The sequence below is a fragment of the Plasmodium vivax genome, chromosome 12 (assembly GCF_000002415.2).
Source record: "Plasmodium vivax chromosome 12, whole genome shotgun sequence".
NCBI classification, from domain to species: Eukaryota; Apicomplexa; class Aconoidasida; order Haemosporida; family Plasmodiidae; genus Plasmodium; species Plasmodium vivax.
In genome coordinates this window covers 1231323-1249515 of record NC_009917.1, presented here as the reverse complement: position 1 = coordinate 1249515, position 18193 = coordinate 1231323, and the positions used below count along the sequence as shown (strand labels likewise).

General features: G+C 49.1%; 6 protein-coding genes across 6 annotated transcripts, besides 9 other annotated features; 3 read left to right on the top strand and 3 right to left on the bottom strand.

Annotated features, from left to right (window-relative positions):
* Positions 1-476: 476 nt before the first annotated feature.
* PVX_116755 (hypothetical protein, conserved) lies at positions 477-5439 on the bottom strand (the record flags this gene model as incomplete). Its single annotated transcript, XM_001615595.1, has 4 exons — positions 4810-5439; positions 4552-4646; positions 1097-4378; positions 477-938 (listed from the first exon to the last, which is right to left on the bottom strand). Exons 1-4 carry the CDS (start codon positions 4952-4954, stop codon positions 477-479), a joined length of 3984 nt encoding a protein of 1327 aa, XP_001615645.1. The 5' UTR covers positions 4955-5439.
* Positions 2323-2345: a microsatellite.
* Positions 4020-4048: a microsatellite.
* Positions 5440-6777: 1338 nt separating the features above from the next.
* Positions 6778-6805: a microsatellite.
* A 1135-nt stretch (positions 6806-7940) lies between these two features.
* Positions 7941-9292, top strand: PVX_116750 (hypothetical protein; the record flags this gene model as incomplete). The annotated part of the gene is made up of 3 exons (XM_001615594.1): positions 7941-7948; positions 7990-8090; positions 8277-9292. 3 exons carry the CDS (start codon positions 7941-7943, stop codon positions 9290-9292), a joined length of 1125 nt encoding a protein of 374 aa, XP_001615644.1.
* Positions 9023-9043: a microsatellite.
* Positions 9293-10006: 714 nt separating the features above from the next.
* Positions 10007-12772, top strand: PVX_116745 (hypothetical protein, conserved; the record flags this gene model as incomplete). Its single annotated transcript, XM_001615593.1, has 6 exons — positions 10007-10145; positions 10329-10397; positions 10573-11009; positions 11148-11324; positions 11493-11606; positions 11783-12772. 6 exons carry the CDS (start codon positions 10007-10009, stop codon positions 12770-12772), a joined length of 1926 nt encoding a protein of 641 aa, XP_001615643.1.
* Positions 11740-11760: a microsatellite.
* Positions 11959-12052: a microsatellite.
* Positions 12170-12218: a microsatellite.
* Positions 12773-12799: 27 nt separating the features above from the next.
* PVX_116740 (hypothetical protein, conserved) lies at positions 12800-14236 on the bottom strand (the record flags this gene model as incomplete). The annotated part of the gene is made up of 1 exon (XM_001615592.1): positions 12800-14236. One exon carries the CDS (start codon positions 14234-14236, stop codon positions 12800-12802), a length of 1437 nt encoding a protein of 478 aa, XP_001615642.1.
* Positions 13330-13350: a microsatellite.
* Positions 14237-14978: 742 nt separating the features above from the next.
* Positions 14979-16070, bottom strand: PVX_116735 (hypothetical protein, conserved; the record flags this gene model as incomplete). Its single annotated transcript, XM_001615591.1, has 1 exon — positions 14979-16070. One exon carries the CDS (start codon positions 16068-16070, stop codon positions 14979-14981), a length of 1092 nt encoding a protein of 363 aa, XP_001615641.1.
* Positions 16071-16525: 455 nt separating this feature from the next.
* Positions 16526-16550: a microsatellite.
* A 1125-nt stretch (positions 16551-17675) lies between these two features.
* Positions 17676-18088, top strand: PVX_116730 (hypothetical protein, conserved; the record flags this gene model as incomplete). Its single annotated transcript, XM_001615590.1, has 2 exons — positions 17676-17831; positions 17933-18088. The coding sequence occupies 2 exons, from the start codon at positions 17676-17678 to the stop codon at positions 18086-18088; spliced, it is 312 nt and encodes a 103-aa protein (XP_001615640.1).
* Positions 18089-18193: the final 105 nt, after the last annotated feature.

Here is an 18193-nt window from a genome sequence, read left to right as displayed (position 1 = left end):
TTGACGCACGGATGGATTGACGCACGGATGAACGCACAGATGGACGAACGGGCGGACGACGGAGAGGGGCCTGCCTGGCGGCGGCTCAAACGCGTTTTCAAATTGGCGCAAACGGGGAGATGGCCCGCGCATTTTAAATTGCGGAAAATTGACAGATTGGGGGGGAATTAAATAAATAAATAAATGGGCTGGTGAAATGCCGGGGGGGTGCTCTTTCCCCCCGGGAACGGTCAGCAGGGAAGGCGTACGCGGAGTGGGCCTCGAAATGGGTGCTTCAACTTGGGATAGCCCAAGTGATGGAAGCATCTGCCTGCGCGCGAATGTGGCTCCCTCGACGGGGGTGTAAACGTGTGCCTATCTGTGTGATTTATTGGTTTTTCTTGGGGCGCTTTTTCTTGGGGCGCTTTTTCATGGGCACTTTCTCATGTGGAGCATTATCATGTGGATTATCTCCTGGGGAGCCGCCCCCCCGGGGGTCAAAACTTGTAGAAGTAGGCGTCGAAGGGGAGGGGCTGCTCGCTGGCCAGCACGTCCGAGAGCCAGGAGTCGTTCAGCAGGGGCGTGTTCAAACTGAAGGAGGGGAAAGTTACCTTCGATTTGAAAAGCTTTATGCAGAGGTAGTTGTTCCTCTGGTTTATCTGTATGCTGTCTGTGTTGTGGAAATTGAAATACGTGAGGTGCCCATTTTCAATCAAAAAGATAACGTTCATAAAAATATTTCTGTTTATATTTTTCATGTCTTTTAATTCCAAGTCGTGCATATGAAGTACTTCTTCAATATCCTTTTGCACAATTTGGGCGTCGAACTCTTCGCTGCAGAGCCGCACGTTTATTCCCTGGTCGTCTCGCAGGGTGCTGATGGTTTGCTCCGAGTACTTGCTGTCGATGCTGTCTTGGATAATGTACAGGTAGTAGCCCCACAGGGGGAGGCTCTTCCACTGCGCGGGGGGGGGGGGGGGCAGAAGCACATGAGCGTATGGGCATGAGAGTATGCACATTAAATGTGTGCGCATGAGCGTATACACATAAACTTATACACATAAGCGTATACACATCAATGCGTGCACTACGCTACGCGAACTGCGCGCTCCCCCACCTGCACGCTGTAGGGCAGCCGGTAGCCCTCGCCGAGCCTGCGGAGCGTTTGGCTCCGCTGCCTCCCCTTCAGAAAAATGGAGCCGTACACGTGCACCTCGTACACCCAGTAGAAGGTGAAAACCTGGGCCTCCAATTCGAATCTGCGCGAGGGGTACTTGCCCCGCAAAGTGTTTTGCAAACTGTAGAGGCAGTGAATGTCCTCTTGTAGAGTGCCCCCAGATATGTCGTTACTTAGTACAATCCCAAAGATAAAAATTTTGGGAAAGTCGCCTTTGCGCACTTCTATCTCGCTTAGGGTTATGGCGTCGCTAATGCTGTTTCTGTACTTGAAGGAGTACTTGGTTTTTTGGTTTGCGCTCTCCATTTCTTTTGCCTTCAAGATGTGGAGGGTGATTTCCCGGAGCTTCTTTTCCTCCTCCGTGGGGGCGTTGTGGTTGGCGTTGATGAGGACGAATATGCACGTGAGGACATCGCCGGCTTCGGTTTTTCTCGCCGCGCGCTCGTTCACGACGATGTTGCTTTCGTTGGTCTGCGCGGTGTACAGGGGGGGCGCCACGGCGGCGGGAGCAGCGGCGTTGTCTACGGTGGAGTCCACCGCGGGCGCTTCCCCATCCGCTCCCTCCATCGCAGCTGCTCCTTCCGCTTCTCCCCCCTCCACTGCTTCGTTATGCGCGGTGCTGAGAATACTGTTGAGGGAGCTCCTGAAGAAGTTGTTGCACATCTTGTCCACGGTGTGCTGCCCCCCCTGGGCGCGCTGCTCCTTCAGCTCGCGCTCGCGCTTCTTCCGTTTGATGTGGCCCGCGAGCATGTTCAGGTAGGACGGCTTGAACAGGGGGATGTGCACGAAAGGCTCGTATATTTTCACGTAGTTATTCACGTAGAAGGGGAAAACGAGGGAAATGTAGGTATCGAAGAAGGGCGCGCTGAACAGCACATTTTGGAAGAGGTTATTCTTTTCGTAGGAATCTAAAATGAAGAGAAGTCTCCTCTCTCTAATTAAATTTTTTGTGTAATTGTCATTCAGATCGGCCAGCTCATTCACCACTCTGTGCATTTCTTTGTTGTTAATTATGGTGTAGACTTTTTTCGCTTGCACGGGTCCCCTGCTGATGCTCAGCGTGTTCGTAGAATCGTATACAAAGTAGTGGCACGCAGCGTATGGGTTGTTCAAACCGCTACCTCCATGGGGAGAATCATCCCTGTTAGTGGCTTCCCCCCCTTGAGTGCCCCTCCCCTCATCATCATTGTTCCCCTCGTAGACAAGCAGGGCCCCCCTATTGTCATAGGCAGTCTTATTATAAGTGAGCTGCAAAAGGTCACTGTTTTCAAAGCAGAAGGTGGAGTGCTCAGAATGGCAATAGACCTTCCCCTTAGCTATCAAAAATTTATAAATGGGAATCATATTTTGCAAAAATTTATGCACTTGTGGGAAATTACTTTTTATATTTTGTTCAAATTTTTTAAAATTTTCGTAAAATTTATTTTCTGTTATGTTGAGGAAGTGAAGGCACTTGTTCTTCCTTTCGTCATACTGCACAGAGAGGTAGAAGTTTTTTATAAGCTCATGGAGACTCATCAAGTGGAGTGCTTTCAAGAGGAGGAAGAAACTATGGGGCAGCATATTCCCCTGTATAATAACACTTTTGTAATCGAAATTTCGATTGATGTCCTTATGCACATTGTCATCAAAGCTGATGGTGTTTTTATACATTTTGGAAAAGAAAAAGAGGAAATTTGTAATGATGTAGTAAATTTTCAGTTTTTCCTTTTTTTTGCTGACGTGTCTGAGCACAGCTCGGTAGAACATCTTGACGTCTTCATCGCAGATTTGGATTGCATTCACCTCGTAGGTGTAATTGTTCGGCAGGTTGATTTCCTTCATGAAGTCCCCCTTGATTTCGTTGTAGATGTATTCGTCGGAGGCCACTCGCTTGTTCAGCATGTGGAAGATCCGGGCGTTTTTCGCGGTGGCCTGCTGTGCGGTGGCCTGCTGGGCGGGGTTCTTCCGCTGTCGTTCCGTTCGACTTTCACGCGGGTTATCATTCGTATGTTCGTTTGCGTTTGCGTTTGCGTTTCCGCTTCCGTTTCCGATTGGGATCCCCCCCGCGCTAGCCCTGCGGGCGGGGCCCAGCGCCCGGTCCTCGCTCCTTATGTTCAGGTAGTTGCAGATGTCTTCGTTTTCGTACAGCACCAACTCCAGCTGGCGCTCCTCTGCCGCGGTGGCCGCCTCCTCGGCCTGCATCTTTTTCTTCTTCTTCGCTTTCTTTTTCTTCCCGTCGTCTTCTTTCCTCTTTTTTTTCTTCTTCTTCTGGGTGGCTCCACTGCTGCTGCGTCGTTTGCCCGAGGCGTCGTCCACCTTCCCCTGCGCTTCGCCATTCGCGTCGTCCACCTTCCCCTGCGCTTCGCCATTCGCGTCGGCCACCTTCCCCTGCGCTTCGCCATTCGCGTCGGCCACGTTTTCCTTCGTTTCGCCATTCGCGTCTTCCTCCCCCTTCACCAGCGCGCCCATGTGTGCGCACGCGCTGCTCTCCTCCTTATCTGAACCGTCTTGCATTTTTCTCTTCTTGGTCTTTTTCTTCTTCGTCGCCTGGTCCTTAAGCAGTAGGGCGCCTCGGGGGGAGGCCTCTCCGTCGACATCTCCACCGACTTCTTCGCCGACTTCTCCACCGATTGGCGTAGGGTGCTCCCCCTGCTGAGGGTCCCCCCCCTGGTTGTTCGCCGCAGCCTGCCCTGCCCCAATGGCGACCCCCCTTTCGGGCACCTTCTTCTTATTGGCGAGGGAAATCTCCCCCTTGGTGAGCGGGACAAAAGAGGAGTTCTTCAAATAATCGTAATGCTCCTTCTTCTTTTTGTAAAACTCATTTCTTTGCATTTCCTCGTAAAATAAGTCCATATATTTTATTTTATTTTCTTTTAAAAAATTTAAAAACCCATCAGAAAATTTGGTCAGCTTTACATGCTTTGGAGTGAACAACCCACAGAAGTCACTCGTCATGATGAGCGCTTGGTGCTTCATAACTTTAGAATCGTGCAGCTGCACAATGCAATCACTTAAACTTTTGAAAAGCTCATACTCACTGCTGTCCTTTATTTCTTTCCTTTGTAGATTCTTGGAGGGCTTGTCTAATATTTGGCCATCCTTATCGCTGAAGCTCATGAAGTAGTACATGCACTCTTTGAAGAGGCACACGATTTTCCTGTTCAGGGTGTCTTCATCCTTGCCCAGGTTTTTCCCCTGCTGCTTTTCCACCTCCAGCAGGTACTTCTCCTCGGGGGCGTCCTGCGGTGTAGAGGCGTAGCGGTGGAGTGGGAAGCGAGACGTGTAAATGACACGTGCAGCGTGGGAGGGATCTCCCTGCGCGACCCGTCAAGTAGCCTTTACAGGCTGGGGTTCTCCCCCCAGGCAGCACCGCGCAAGCGGACCGCTCATAACCCCTCAAATGAAGTTATCACCTCGCCGTAGCCGCCATCCAGAGGGCTCACGTTGTTCAGTTTGTACCCCTTCGCCTGCAGGGCGCTCCTGAAGTAGTCGAAGTCTGCATTTTGCGCTGCGGGGAGGAGAGAAGCGTGTTTTATCAGGTGCAGAGAAGCAGCGCGCGGTTACACGTCAACATTGGGGTTACCCCTAGGTGAGGCCCCTCCAACGAACACAATAAGGGACAGGTGCACACCCAGCCGATGCGACCACACCACATGTACGCTCGTAACTACCGAAGTGGGTGCTCTCCGGGTAGACGAACGAGTGGGGGTTCCTCAAGCTGTATTTAAAAAACTTGTTCCACTGGCTGTTCGAATCGTACTGTATTTTTATTTTCTCTATCAGCAGGGTGTGCGTGACGTCGTCGTAGTCCACCATGGTTCGCCGCGGTCGGGACCGAGGGGGGGGAGGCGGCACCAGCAGGGAAGTGGAAGGAGAAATGTAGTAGACGAAGGGTAGAAGACGAATGATGGAGGGCGAAAGGTGGAGGGTGAAAGACGAAGGATATAAGAGGGGAGACGCCCAAGTTCACGAAGGAAAAACGCGCGCTCGTGTATTCCCCCAGACAAAACGCAAACCGATCATCTTCGCCACGTCCAAAGTTGTGCCAAATGGGTGGGGAGAAAAAAACTACCGCGATGGGCAATTTTTTTTTTCCTTTTTTACTCTCTATACTTTTCGAAAGCTGTTTGACAGGTGAGGGGGAGAGTTCAATTCAACCGTGCGCGGAGAGTAAGTGCCCAATGGGTCTCTCCTCGGACGCGAATGCATCAGTGCATACGTAAGCAAATACACACATGTGGGCGCATATGTACGCTCGTATGCATGCCTACTGACGCACATGTAAACGCCCCATGTGCCAGCAAAACATGTTAAAAAAAAAAAAAAAAAAAAAAAAGCTAAACGCGAGACCAGCTCAGAAGGCTTTAAGCGGGTGGGCTAGTAAAGAATACTTTGAAAAATCATCAGGAGAAAAAAAAAAAAAAAAAAAAAAATCCCTGCACAATTTTCGCCTAACTATTACGCAATTACACTCTCGAATCGAAGCACACCGCAGCGAAAAAATGTGTTCATGCTTAACACACTGAAAGGTGAGTTCCCCATCCATGCGCCAAGGTGTGTTTTAATTTTTTTCCCCAGTTCTACTCCTCGGCGGATTGCGTTATTTGCCCAGTTCCTTCGATTCCGCGTCTCTACAGGTTTTTTTTGCCCGCTCGATTGGGTTTTGCTGCTCTACCGCTTTGCCGCATTACCGCTTTGTTTTTTTTTGTTTTTTTTTTCCCCCTTGTCTCATCAGCGCTGCACTCGCAGCCAATCGATCGTCCTCGTATTTCCTTACGTTTTCTCCACATTTTCGCCGCGCTTTCTCCGCTTTTTCCCCGCGTGCCATTTTGTCATTTTTTTTTTTAATCATCCACATCACAATTTGACACCCCTATTGTGAAAAGGCATCCTTTTGAAAAAGAAAAAGATGGGGATCATGTGAACATTCCAAAGGTTCACTCTGCAAAGAGGTGTAATGAACCAAGTGGGAGGAGGTGTGCCTTAAAATGTCGGCTGAGAAAAACCGGCGCAGAGTACAAGCGCAGGTGATATGGACTCTGCCCAGGGTGTCTGCATAGGTTAAGCAGAGAAAGTGGCTCATCACACTTGGGGAGAGAAACAATGTAAGCGGCCTCTTTTCAGTGTAGCGGCGGCCTCCCAAGTTGGCGTCATCAGAGCGAATCGTACCCACTGAGAAATGTGAGGGGGGGGGGGAGAAATTAAGGCAATTTCGTCGCCCGATTGGATGATGCAAAAGGGTTGCCCCAATAGGGTTACCTCAATAGGGTTGCCTCAATAGGGGGGCATACCCCACGCAGGGAAAAGAAGCGGCACGCGAAGGAATTTCCCCCTTTTTTTGTTCTCCTCGTGACACTGCCCATTCCGCCGCGCGCGAGCTGGAGCATCACTGGATGTATGTCCCACGTGAAGTCCTTAAAGGGAGAAATGTAGAAGAAAAAGCTCCTGTATGTGCAGGAACAACTCCCCATTTTGAGACAACCCTTTTCTGGGGTTCTCCCGCTGCTTCTCTTCCTCCCATGTTTAATCCGTTTCCATTTGGGGATTTTTTTTTTTTTTTTTTTTTTTCCCCTCAAAAGACAAACTTCTGCTTAATTTGTCCCAACACAGTTGTTCATTTATTTAAAAAAAAAAACGCACTGTTGGAAAAACGCTGCAGTTACGTCCTCTTTAAAAAGGGGGGAAGTTCCTTTTACGAGAATTTAAAGAATTGCAAACGAAGTGTCCCTTTGCTGCGCAAGCTGCACTTGAAGTGTTTTTTTTTTTTTTCAAATTTGTCCAAAATTTGCAGCAAATGTTTGTCTTCCTCTTTGAGGCAGTTGTAGACAATATAAAACTTTTTAAATGTGCCCACTTGAGGGGAAAAAAAAAAAATTGTAAAATTGTGCCATTGTAAAACTGCAAAACTGCAAAACTGCAAAACTGCAAGAAGAAAAAGGCTAACCTTTGCTTGTTACGTGCATCCGTTGATTATAAGGCTTACCAGCTGTTCATTTATTTGAAGAGGAGCGTTTTTTTTCGTATACACCGCGTTACTCTGCTTTATTTTGCTTTTTTTTTTTTATATTTTTTTTTGTCCGTGTGCGGTTTGGAGTACAGCCCTTCCTTCCCAGGCGAAGCGGCACAATACACTGTTACCCCTTTGCCCGCAAAGCACCACGTAAAGGAACAGCGTCCCTTTCTGAGAAACACAAGTGGTACATGGTTGCTGGAGGGATATATTCCTCGAGTGGTCCGTTCAGTTGTCCTGCCAAGAAGGGCGTTTTTATATTTTCGTCATCTTTGCTCTCTTTACGGCTTACCTTTTTTTTTCCCCCCCCCACGTGTGTTATTATACAAACTTTGAGTGAAACTGGGGAGTGGGGAGAAGGACACGCCTGTCTCTGCCAAAGCGATCACACGCAATAGCGGCAAATCGGCGGCAAATCAGCGGCAAATCAGCGGCAAATCAGCGGCTAACCTGCGGCAAATCAGCGGCTAACCTGCGGCAAATCAGCGGCTAATCAGCAGCTAACCAGCGGCTACCAGACGTTGCTGCTTCCCCCTTTTGCTCTCCCCCCGCTACGATGGAGTGCACACCAAATGAAGAAAAGAGGGAAGACTACTTCGGCATCATAACGAATTTGTTCAGTTACTTCTCACAGGGTACGTTTGCGCCAACTGTCCATTTGGAGAGTGACCTCATCCCAGGGTAGCCTCCTCAAATTAGACGCCGGGGGGGTTATCGAGCCTTCCTCACCCCCGCCACCTATCTCATATTGTCTTTCTTTCCTTCTTCCTTTTCGCTCAACCAAAGGCAACGATGTTAAGGTAACCCCCCCGCCGCAGCGACACTCCCACCCACGAAACAGCATACAACAAGTCGTTTACAATTTGAAGCTGAAGAGGGCATCCGACTGGAAGATCTCCACTCGGTTTGGCTTGGACGCCCCGGTGATGAGCGGAAGAAAGGGTACGTTCACGTGCGCAGTTACATTGCCTTCGTTCACGTGTGCAATTACGTTGCCTCCGTTCATGTGTGCAGTTACATTGCCTCCGCTTTTGTTCCCCCTCTTGAGCATTTGCAACTTCGTTCGTGTTTATATTTCAGTTTGCTCATCCGTTTCTCCACCCATTTGCTGTCCACCCCCCACCGCAGGATTGGAGAAAGTACCACCAGAAGAAGACAAAGCCTCGACTAACGTGAGCCCCACGAAGTGCGAGGGGGAGGCAAACACGAGAGACAGCTCGGCGGAGGTAAACATAAGAGACAGCTCGGCGGAGGCAAACATAAGAGACAGCTCGCCGCAAAATTGCCTGAACGGGTCAGGTGAAAGAAGGAAAAAAAAAAAAAAAAAAAAAAATGCAAAAAAAAATAGGGATATCCAGTACACTTCCAGCTTTGATCTTTCCGGGGGGGAGTTCTTTCAGCTGAAGGAACAGAGTGGGAGCGACGGGGGGGAGGAGTCCAAGGTGGAGAAACGTAAAGAGGAGCGGAAGAAAAAGCGGGAAAAGGGGAAAGAAAAGTCGAAGGAGAAGAGAACCAAACGGGGGGAGGAAGCGGAAAGGACGAAGGAGAAGAGCATAGAAGCCACCGATGCTGAAATGGAGCGGGGGATGGAGGGGACAAAACAAAACGGGGGATGTGAACAAACGGGCGAGGGCGATGCCCCCCAAAGGGAAGAGGTGTGCGAGCAGGAAGAAACGAAGAAAAAGAAGAAAATGAAGAAGACGAAGAAGACGAAGAAGAAAAAGACGAGACGGGACGAAATGGAGGTAAGCGAAACGAGCTACGCTGAAAAAAACTCCAACGAAAATGACTCCCCTGAAAATGGCTCCCCCGAAAATGGCTCCGTCCAAATGAAACCCGCGAGGCGCACGAGCGAACCGAGGAACCCATCACACGAAAGAAAAGGAACACATAACAATATTCGCGAGAGGAACAACGCCACATTTAGCAGCTTCATGCAACCGCCTCGGAGCAGCAACTCGGATGAGCTAGCCATAAATTACATTTCGGACAGTAAGAAGAGTTATATAAGCATACGGAGCAGTAATAGGGATAAGGATGACGTGATACAATTACCCAAATTGAATTTATCAACTCGGGGGGGTCGGTCTTCATCGGGGGAGGAGAATGAGACGACGGACGGGGGGACGTGCTCACTCCGTTAGCGCAGCTGCATCGGTGAAGGCTAACAATTTGAGGGGAATTCCCCCTCTGTTGTGCTGTGCGTGGGAAAGGAGCCGAAGGGTGCTTCCCCAAAGTACAGATCGCGCATTGCAAACATGGGGTGCCACGAACAAATGTCCTTTTATTTTAAAATTTAAGTGTTTTTTTTTCGTGTAAAAATTAAGAAGAATAACTATCTCTGCAATTACTTTTTTTTTGTTTAAAATGAGCCACACAGTGGGCACAACTTGGTGATATTTTCCTTCCCAAAAAAAAAAAAAAAAAAAAAAAAAAAAATAAAAAAAATAAAATAAAATAAAATAAAAAAAAATAAAATAAAATAAAATAAAATAAAATAAAATAAAATAAAATAAAATAAAATAAAATAAAATAAAATAAAATAAAATAAAAATAAGGGGGCCCTCCAACAAATGTTCCGTGGCACATGGGGGAGGAGGCGCCGCAAAGAGGGGGCGTTCCAACTTTTTTCCAAGTCGTTCCGATTGTGCCCGCAGTTGCTAATCTCCTCTGCTCGTCGCTGATATTATATGGATGCGTTCTTTTCAACGCAAATTTATTTTTGCTCATCCCTCGTCAGTGAAGACAACTTTTCTCTTCCCTGTGCACCCCCACGCTTGTGTGTTAACGCCCCTCCGACTTAGCCAACCTGCTCACACACTGAACTTACGGCATGATGTTTTTTGTGGCGAAACGAAATGCAAATTCGTGAGTGTATCCCCAGTGAGCTGCCCATTGGGGGCGATCTTTTATTCGAGTTAGCAAAGCGGAGAGATGAACGGGTTTACATCCTTTTGGAACAAGACGGACGTCTACTAAACTGTCGTGACGGAAATGGTTAGGCGGAGGGGTAGCGAAGCTTTGTAAATTTGTGAAGCTTTGCAATTTGTGAAGCTTTGTAAATGTGCGAAGCATGAGTGAGTCTCACTGCGCCGAAGGGGTGCTCTGTTCCCCCGTTGTTTTCATATTTACGTGTTTTTTTTTTTTTTTTTTTTTTTTTTTCCCCTTGGAAAATTACAGGAAACAGCCTGCTTCACTGGTCCGTCTTCCTAAATGACGCGTACCTGACGTGCTACTTGCTGCAGAAGGGTGAGGGGGAAAAGGGAGAAAAGGAATAAACGGGGGAGCTGCGGGGCGGGGACCAATAAAGGGGTCGTCTGAGCCGCACGATCAGCAGCGCGATGCCCACTTATTGCGCATTCCTCATTGCCGCTTATCCCGCTCATTCACCCATATTGCCGCTTATCCGCTTACCCCCCCTTAGGGGCGGACGTGAACGCCAAGGCGCACAACGCGCAGACGCCGCTGTTCTGGGCAGTCTCCGGGAGCAACCTGCACATGGTCCACCTGCTGAGGAAGCACGGAGGGGATATATTTCAAGTCGACGACAAGGGTTACAGCTGCTTGACCATAAGCACTCAGTATGGGCACGTCCTATGCTTCCTCTATTTAATTCATTTGGGGGCACCACTAACGCATAGGGACCAGAACAACTGCTCCGTAGCTGACTGGGCAGCTTATAACAACAATCTATTTTTCCTTCGCCTGCTGTCGAACGTTTCCCCTAACTTATTCTCCACAAATTTGAGGACCCCCGCGTCCACTTTGCACAAGGCCATCATTGGGAACGCCTACGACGCGGTGGTCTTCCTCGTGCTGCACGGCCACCAGAATGTGCACGACGTCGCCACGGAGGGAAACGTAAGCGCGAGGGGTGGGCACAGCACATGAGGGTGATGAGGGTGACCCCAACCTGGAGGCGATCTAATTAGAAAAAAAAAAAAAAAAAAAGACGCAACTGAGTAAATAGCTAACCCATTTGCACCCCCCACGTTGAAGAAAACCGCTGCCCAGTTTGTCGAAGAACATAAGGATAAGGTGGACGGAAGAATCTACCAGTTTGTCACTTGCAGGAAGGTGCAGCAGCTGTGCAGGCGGCGAGGCGGGAAGGAGGACCCGGCTTTGTACGAGCCCGGCGGGACGATCGGCCCCTACGCGATTGCAAGCAGGAGAAAGGTAATCGGGGGTGTCACCTTATTAGAGGCGTCACCTTATTAGAGGCATCCCCCTATTAGAGGCATCCCCCTATTAGAGGCATCCCCCCATCAGAGGCATCCCCCGAGTGGCTGCTTCCCCCGAGTGGCCGCCTCACCCCACTGCTGATCGATCGCTTCCCCCCCGTAGCTCTCCACCCTGCGGAAGATCCGCCACGCGCTCAGCCAGGAGAAGGCGCTGCTGCTCTACCCCGCCGCGATCATCCTCTCGCACCTGTACATGTCCTGCGTGCACTTCTTTTACGTGAGGAGAAAACAGCAGAGGAGAGGCGATCCTCCTTGAGACAAAACAGAGGAGACGGAGGGAGCGGCGAAAAAAAGATTGCTCGTATTGCCAAGAGGCATGTCCTGTTACTTGCCTGGGAACTTCTCACATTTTTTTCTTTTTTTTTTTGTTTTTTTTTTTCCCCTTTTTTGCAGACGAGGGGGGCGCTCCCGGGGGAAGGCCCCCTGTGGGACTTCGCCCACCCGGTGCTATTCGTGCTGTACTGCATGGTCGTTTCGAGTGACCCCGGCTATCTGGAGGGTGAGGGAAACGCCCCAAGCGATGTGTCAACGGGTGAAAAGGACCCATCGCACCCCCCCGAAGTAGACACGGTTAGAAGCACAAATTTGACGTTTCGAAAAATTATACAAAATGTGAAGGAGGATATAAAAAAATTTGAAGAAAAAAATAAAGTAGTGGAATTCTGCGAAGAGGTAAAATGGAAGAACATAAGGGAAGTCCAAACTGATTTGCAAATAAAGTTGGATGCTCAAGGATTCGAAGTAACCTCCTTTGATGTGAAGAAGTTATGCCCCACTTGCTTCCTCTTTAAAAATTTACGAACGAAGCATTGCCGATTGTGTGGCAGGTGCGTTGACCTATATGACCACCACTGTATATTTACGCTAAACTGCATGAGTGTAGATAATGCGAAGGTGTTTCTAATTTGGATCGCGTTGAATCTGTTTTTTCACTTTTGGAAGGTGTACATACATATAAGTACGTTTATGCGGCTGGAGTTCCCATCGTCTTCACTCCCCTTCCGAGGAGTGTCCCTATCGGTTGTGCTGCTGAGCGTGCTGCATTTGTACCTCATGGGGGCCATTTTCCTAAGGACGGGGCTAAACATTTTAGAAAACATCACATCTAATGAGAAGTCCCAGATGTATTCCTCCAGCTCTTTTTTTCTATACGAATTGAAGAAAGACAAGAATAACGAACCCGTGGTGATTCGAAGATTTAAGAACCCGTTTGATCGGGGGGCCCTTTTTAATTTGATTCATTTTTTTAAAAAGTCTAAGGGACAGTTGGCTAGCCCGGAGAGGCAGTTCATCCGCGTGGACGACAGTGTGCAGAGTGAGCCCGTCAGGGCCTTCGTGGAGAAGCTCAACGGGGAGCTCCGTCGCGTATATGATAAGCGGTGATAGTAGCTATGCAAATTGGTGTGCACACTACAAAGCAGGGTTTAGCCCCCCACCAGGGGTACAAAAATTCAGGCGAATCACCTCGAAGACGTCCCCTATATGGAGATCCTGCGTGAGGATGCACACCCAGGAGGGTCCCCCCTCAGCAGTGAATCGATCTGGAAGGTGGTCCAAGCAGCTCTGCACCGATTGCTCCATCAGTCCATCTCTTCCCATTCTAATAACATAGTAAGTTTTGCTAGTGTCTACCCCTTGGGGGCATTTCCCTTTAAGCCCCCCCCCCTCCTGGCAGAGGTGCACCAACTTTTTATTTAAAAATGTAAAAGGAGAGCTCACCAGTTTGTACTGCCTGGGTACATCCACGACGTACTCGGTTAGGCGTAAGTTTTTAGAGCCAATGAATTTTCCTCCCGAATTTAAATTACCATCATGTGTTTCGACTGAATGTAGAGTGCCACCACTGTCGTGACCCCCTTCCCACTTCATGTGGTACCTCCTCGCGTTGGTTCTTCTGTGGGAACTCTCACTGGGGAGGAGCGAGTCCCTCTCTTGTGAGTCCCACAACTGGTAATCCCCCTGTGTGGTGGTCATAAGGATGTTGGGGAATTTCCTCATTAGGCAAATTTTGGAAGACAAAGTTACCACTTGATCGTTCTGCATCGAGTTTAATCTGAATAGGGACATGTGGTGCTGTTGCGAGAGGCTTAGCAGAGGGTTGTTCTTCCGCTGGGGGGGCTTGCAGAACGGCGTCAGTGTGTTACCCGCGTTTTCCCTCTCGTCTGGGCTTCCCCCCCCGCTGTGGACGACACTCGAGGGGAGCAGCAACGACATGTTGTTAAACACCCAGCTGCGAACTGCGAAGTGGTCAACGTCCATCTGGTACTTTCGCAAATTCAGGAGCCGTTCCCTGCCGTTAAGGAAGTAGAGCGCTCGATAGTTTCCGTCCCCCTCTGCGTGCTTGAGCTCCCTGCGGAGGTACAGATAGATGTAGACGTCCAGCAGGTGGGTGGTATGGCGGCCATCGGAATCGCCGTCATCGCAGCCTTCGCCATCGGAATCGCCATCATTGTCGCCTTCGCCATCGCCGCCTTCTCCTTCACCTTCACCTTCGCCATCACCGCGCTGCCAAAACGAGAGGACCACTCTCTCCCTTTTGTTGCTTAAAAAAAAAACGCCCACTTCCTCCAGGAGGTCACCAGCGCTGTACACGCAGCCATCCCCGCATGCGAAGCGCAGGTCGATTTTTCCCTCCTCCGTTTGGCACTCCTGGAGAACCATTTCGAGGTAGCGACTTCCTAAACACAGTCGTTCGTAAATGGTGCCCTTAGTTTGACAGGGGGGGGAATCATCTTCACATTTTTGTGGGTCCTGTCCCATACGCTGCTCCCCCCCTGCTGTGTTGTATACGCCGTGAATGAACAAGAATGAGTCTTTCCCTTTTTTCCGCTCAGACAGGGCGGACATCCACTGCTGCAGGGGGACCATCCGTTCGTTTGTCTCTACCCCCTCTGCGTCTTCCCCAGTTTTTCCGCACTCCATCGATCAGCAGCTTGGGGGCTCTACGGCAGTGTGTAGCCTATTGTTCACTGCAGATTCCGCGGGGACTCCACTCGGCTTGCATGCGTGAAGGTATGTGTGCTTACGCATATGTGTATATGCACATGTGGGAGGTTAACTTGGTTTTTTTTTTTTTTTTTTTTTTTTTTTCCTCTTTTTGCTACTTTCCCTACTTTTTCAAACGCTTCGATTTAAAGTTGCTCGCGCGGTGGTTGCCGGGGGGGCGAGCAGAACAAGGCTCCCTCCCGTGCGCACGCGGGGGGAGAAAAAAAAAAAAAAAAAGCACACACATGCGACTTCGTGGGGCCCATGCGAAATGCCCCCCGATTGCTAAGCTGAGGAACCCCACAAAGTTACCGGGAGGGGGGAAGACGTATACGCGCGTTCTAACTGTTAGGAGGAAAAAAAAAACAAATAATTCACATACATGGGGGGACAAAAAAAAAAAAAAAAAAAAAAAAGAATAACAATAACAATAACAATAACAAACATTCGCAGGAGCTCATCTCGGGGAACCCATTTGAACCATCCTAGTGGTGGTGGAAAAAAAAAAAAAAGGAAAACTTTTCTTCAAGCTCGTTTACACTTGCCACTTGGTCCGTCCCATTTTTCGTATACTTCCCCCCCACCCCTTTTTGAGGCACTCCAATTAGGTGTCTCCATTTCCCCCTCCAGGCTGCGGGGGGTCGGCCTCCGTCTGGGATGCTGCCGAGGGGTTCTCCACATCCTGGTTGGGGCAACTTGGCGTTTCATCTGTCGTGGGTATTAGCGATCCTTGGCCACCGCTCACCCGGTTGTCACTTGGTAGGTCACTCGCTTCTTCACTTGGTAGGTCACGCGCTTCTTCACTTGGCTCTTCACTTGTCAGTCCGATGGGTAGGTCTCCTCCATTCTGCTCGTCCCCCTCTTCTGCGCCGCTCACCCCCGCTGCTGCCTCCGAAAGGATCAAAAAATCGTCTATTTCTTTGTCGTGGAAACTATACGAGTCCTCATGCTTGTGGTAAATGTCAATGTACTTTTTGTTAATGCCGCTCTTCTTGCAGGTTCTCATTTTTTTGCGGCTCTCTTTGTCCGGGGAGAGGTCCTCCACGGGGGAGTTTTCCTCGCTCAGGGGGGAGGCACGCAGGGCTGCGGCGGCCCAGTGTTCGTCCTCCTCCAGGCCGTCATCCCAGGTGTCTCCCCTGTTTGCAGCCGGTAGGCAGTCCGCACTGTTCTCAGCCGCTAAGCAGTCCGCGCTGTTTTCAACCGGTAGGCATTCCCCCCTGTTCGCAGCCGCTAAGCAGTCCGCACTGTTTTCAACCGCCGGGCAGCCCCCCGCAGGGTCCTCCCCATCATCCACCTGCACATGCTCAGGCCGGAGGTCCTCCCCCTCATCGAGCGACATCCCAACCTGGTCACTCTCAAACGGGCTGACCACACCGCTCGAGAGAGGGTCTATAATTAAAAAATTTGGCAAAGTGTACATATTTTGGTCTCCTTCACCGTGAAGTAATTTCCCTTTTTTTTCTTCATTAAAAAAAAGTAAGTTCCACGTTTTTTTTAAAATTTTAAAAAAAGAATTCTCATCAATTTCGTTCTTGTGGCTGACGAAGAACTCCCTGCCGTTCTTGTCGTCGCTCCACCGTTTGCAGCAATTCTTTAGTTTCCTCTTCGTGGCCATATTTTCCACGTAGTACTCCTCCTCCTCCCCCTTGGTCTCCGCGGCAAGGTGGTTCGCGTCGAATTCGTTCAAACAGGCCATAGGGGAGGAAGGGGAGGAAGTAAAGGGGAAGAAGTAAGAAGGAAGAAGTAAAAGGGAGGAGGCAAAAAGGAGGAAGTATAATGGAGGAGGCAAAAAGGAGGAAGTATAATGGAGGAGGCAAAAAGGAGGAAGTATAATGGAGGAGGCAAAAAGGAGGAAGTATAATGGAGGAGGCAAAAATGAGGTAACCAACTGCTAGTCTTTACACCAGGGGTGAATTCCTTTTAAGTTGTGAGAAAAAAAAAAAAAAAAAAAAAAAAAACTGCTAAGATGTAACGTCGCACTGGTAGGGAACCAAAAAAAAAAAAAAAATTCAGATAGGAATGCAAAGGAGTGAACTACTTCCTCACCGGGGACGCCGCTCTCCGCTCTGTGTGCTGTGTACTGCGTACTGGGGTGGGGAAAAAAACAACCGGTTGGGCGGAAAAGAGGGACTAACCGCGTCGAACCGAACTGAATCGGTCGCTCCGAACAAAGCGGGGGCCTCCCAGTGCGCACTGCTCTTCGCGCATGCAGGGGGGAAAAAAAACTGGGGGGGAATAAACGAGGGGGAATTTTTTCCAACCTGGTACTGCCTCCCTTCCCATGGGAGGTTCGCCTCGCGTGGGGCAAAAAGGTTGCAGGCTAAGAGGTGGAGATTGCTTCACCTTCAGTTAGGGCATCTCCCCCTATCGTGAGAAGTCACGTACGTTTGGTTAGCCTACGTGTGTGTATGGGGGATAGTCTCCCTCGCGAGTTAAACGAGTGCTCACACGTATGTATATGTGCCTTCACTGCGTGTGGCAAACTTGCACAGAGGTCGCTTCTCCCCTTCGAGCAATTTAAGTGGACGCGGGGAGATGGGCACATCTCGTTGGTGTGTCGTGAGGGGAGAGGCAACTCTGTCAACTTGAGGGTCTATCAAATATGTGCCAAACTGGACGGTATGCACAGTTACGCGGGACAACGGGGAAGGGAAAAAAAAATATTCATTTTTTTTCTCTACACAGTTTTGACGGAAAAAATGCAGAAAAATTAAGAAAAATTAGAGGAACATTAAAGTGGTTTTCACTGCAAGGAGGATGCATAGTCCTGTTTGGTCTTTTGTGGGTGCGGCTAAACAGGTGATTTTTTTTTTTTTTTTTTTTTCGGCACTCTTCCAAGATGGGTTAATACATAGTGAGCATTTTTTTTTCCCTGAACAGTTAGCCAAAAGAGGGAGCCAAAAAAAAAAAAAAAAAAAAAAAAGATTTATAAGAAAGCCAGTTCGTTCCTTTTTAACATCCCTTTTGCGGAAACGAAGAAGGTAAAAGAGGAGACGTCACATTTGTCACACTGTAAGGTGTTTTCTTTTTTGGCGGTTCGCGCGTTACACAAGGTTGGAAAACGACTGGGGGATACCGCCGTTGAGTAGTCGCCCACATAACAGCGTCCCCCCAGGGACAACAAAAAGGAGAAAATGAAAAAGAAAAAAAAAAAAGAAAAAGGCTACTTTGCCTCCATTTCGTGAGCGCATACAAAGGATTGACCAATTCTTCACCATAACAGTCGTTTCACTTTTTTTTTTTTTTTCCCTCCTTGCAGAGAGACATTATTTTCCCCGTTCCTCCCCCCCCGTGTGCCAAAATGATTAACTTCTTACCCTTCACGTCATTTTTTAACTCCTTTCGTTATGAGAAATTACCCAAGCGGCTGATTGAGCATGTGATTAAGGCAGGGACCTTCTACCGGACTATGCTCCCCGTCTTCATCCCCCTTTGTATGTATCAGTACATACGGCAGGTAGGGCCCCCGAGGGGGTGTCCCCCTACATGCGCGCGTTCGATTGGGTGTGTGTCCCCCCAAGTATACTCCTCCCCTTCATTGCGCCGCCCCCCCCGCAGGTGGACAAAGAGCGGTACGCGGAGGAACTCCTGTTCGAGTCAGCCCCAGCCAGTGACGTAAAGAGCTTCTACGACTCCACTATGAAGAGCAGCGGAACGAAGAACTGGAAGATTCAGTATGACTTGTATCTCATAGATAAGGCAGTCAACTCGTGATTTTTTTTTTTTTTTTTTTTTTTTTTTTTTTTTTGACAATAATTTTTTTTTTTTTTCTGGGGAGTGGACAAAAGGATTGACCTACTGCGTGGTGCTACTCCCGCT